The sequence below is a fragment of the Priapulus caudatus genome, unplaced genomic scaffold, assembly GCF_000485595.1.
Source record: "Priapulus caudatus unplaced genomic scaffold, Priapulus_caudatus-5.0.1 Scaffold1277, whole genome shotgun sequence".
Classification (NCBI taxonomy): Eukaryota; Metazoa; Priapulida; class Priapulimorpha; order Priapulimorphida; family Priapulidae; genus Priapulus; species Priapulus caudatus.
Window position 1 is genome coordinate 65,019 of NW_014578338.1, and position 2,456 is coordinate 67,474.

Here is a 2,456-nt window from a genome sequence, read left to right on the forward strand (position 1 = left end):
GATTGTAACCGATCATCGATTACTTGGGTCCAACCGATGATCGATTACGAAATTACAACCGATTGACAACACTAGTATACAGTGTTTCCCCTGGCCAAAAAAGTCTGTGAGGTGGTAAATTTGTTTGCGTGTGTTTGCGCGTTTCGATGTCCTAGCATAGCGAGCACTGCAGGTGAAGATTTTTGAATTTGTGAAAAAATGGTGCAATTTGGCGCATTCTAAGGTATTTTGGTGCATTATAAGCACTGTTCTATGGAAGAACTGTGATTTTCGTCAGCAAGGCAGTGTTTTGGACAAATTTCTGTGTGGCGGCTGAGAAGTTGAGCGAGGCGGCCACCTTGCTCGTGTCGGGGAAACACTGCTGTATGTATATACATAAATAAATATCCATATATGCGTATACATAATATATACAGGGGTACAATTTTAAGGCAAACGCTCTTAGGGCAAGATGCTACAGTTGTCTGCTGAAAAGTTACTAGTCCCAAACTCAATCAGACAAGGGAGACAAGTTGCTATTGCTAACGCTGCTGCCGTCCTTTTAAAAAAAAAGAGAAATAAAAAATGCGTTCTCACCGTAGCCGTCAATGTCGATGTCGTTGTCGATGACGATATCGAGTAGACTGTCGCCGATATTTCCCCGCGCCGTGATCCGCTCACCGTCGGCCTTGATGAAGGTCGCGGAGACACTGCGGGAGACAGACTAGGATATTTTTCGATGCTGCGGGTCAGAAATCCGTTGACAGAAACAAAATTTGTTATTAATTAGTCAGTAATTAACATTAGTCTTAACATTAGTCTTAGCGTTAGTCTTAGCATTAGTCTTAACATTAGTCTTAACATTAGTCTTAGCATTAATAAATTTTGGACCAAGTAAAACCAAAATCCAGACAAGTAAAAAATTCAGATCAACCAGATCTGAAAATAAGCGTCGAGGCCTGTGTCACTTGTGTCCCCTATCTATGGAAGACCTCTATCCCAGTATCCCAGCCCTATTGTAGGATGCTGCGCATAGACCGGATGAGGGGTTATGGTTGGGTTGGGATAGGGTTAGCGTTAGAGATATCGTAGGGCTAGGAGGGACTGGGCATAACATACAATTAGCAATTTACAATAAACCAGAGCTGTAAGCTCCTTTGCTCACGGCAAGTTAGCACCTTATGGCTTTGGGTTATAAGTTGAAGATATGGCAAGGCAGGGTTAGAGAGACAGGGTATAACATTAGGATAACAGTTAAGAGACATGACAAGCCTAGGGGTTAGGGAGACAGGGTATAACATTAAGGTAACAGTTAGGCCAAACAATAAAATAGGTGTGTTTCCGGTCGACCGACCGTCCCTAGATTATTAGGGCCGACCCTAAACTTTTTTTTCATTTGAAATCTGACAGACAACACTTTAGATTTTTTACTACAAACACGTTCTGGACTTGCTTACTAACTTATCCCTACCTATACACCACTTTATAGCATCAGAGGGATATTAGAAACCAAAGAATAAAAAAAATAAAAAAAATAAAAAAAATCCCAACCTACCTACCCTACTTTTGTTTTCGATGCAACCGGAAACACACCTTTTTTTGGCCTTAGAGATATGACAGGGCTAGGCACAGGGCATAGCATCATGGAGAGGGGATAGGGTCATGGAGAGGTTATACTTTTACTAGGGGTTGGATTACGAAGAGTTTAGATTAGGTTTATGTTAGGGTCAGGATTAGGTATAGGATAGCTCTAGTACTATAGACCGCGTACAGTTGCTGCAGGGCTATAGAACATTCTATTACGAATGCTAGGGACCAACCCGCTGACTGGCGCTGCTGCAGCGCCACCAAAAATGGCCGTTTGAAGTTCGTAAATCGAATGTTCGTTCACAAGAAATACCGCAAGCAGACCATTTCAACGATAGTTAGAGGTTAAATTTTAGTAGCTGATATAACTTGAGACATATTCACTTCGGATAAGAGACATGAATTGCCTACCACAGACGTTTTATAGTCGCGAGTCGTCGCAAGTAAGTTGGTCCCTAGCATTCGTAATAGTGCGGCAACTGTACGCGGGCTATAGTACTAAAGCTAGGTATAGGATAGAGTTATGGTTATGCTAAGGGTTAGGTTTATGTGAGGGTCAGGGTTAGAGTCTGTGCATTCGTAGCAGGAACAAGGAGGCGACACAGGCAGATCCAGTCTGGACAATTCTCTTCTCTGGTTAATTTGTAAAATTGGAACTTTCTCTACTGCAATCCCGATCTGCAGTGTTGATCTGTGTGGGTCGCACGAAAGGTCGAGAGTAGAATAGATACAATAATATGTAGGCCGTAGCTACGCGACCGGGTCCGGACGAAGAGCCGCTAGGCTACGCGTCCGGACATCCATCTCACACAGCGAGCTGTCGACACGTACACGCATGATTGCGCAATGGGACGCTCTGCTGATTGCCGAATGTGTGTGTGTGTGCGTGA

General features: G+C 43.4%; 1 protein-coding gene across 1 annotated transcript in view; it reads right to left on the bottom strand.

Annotated features, from left to right (window-relative positions):
- The window catches only part of LOC106816074 (adrenodoxin-like), a 17,235-nt gene that overhangs the window by 13,373 nt on the left and 1,406 nt on the right, over nt 1–2,456 (bottom strand). The window contains 1 exon segment of the mRNA XM_014820630.1: nt 577–689. Within this exon segment, the coding sequence (XP_014676116.1) occupies nt 577–689 (113 nt within the window).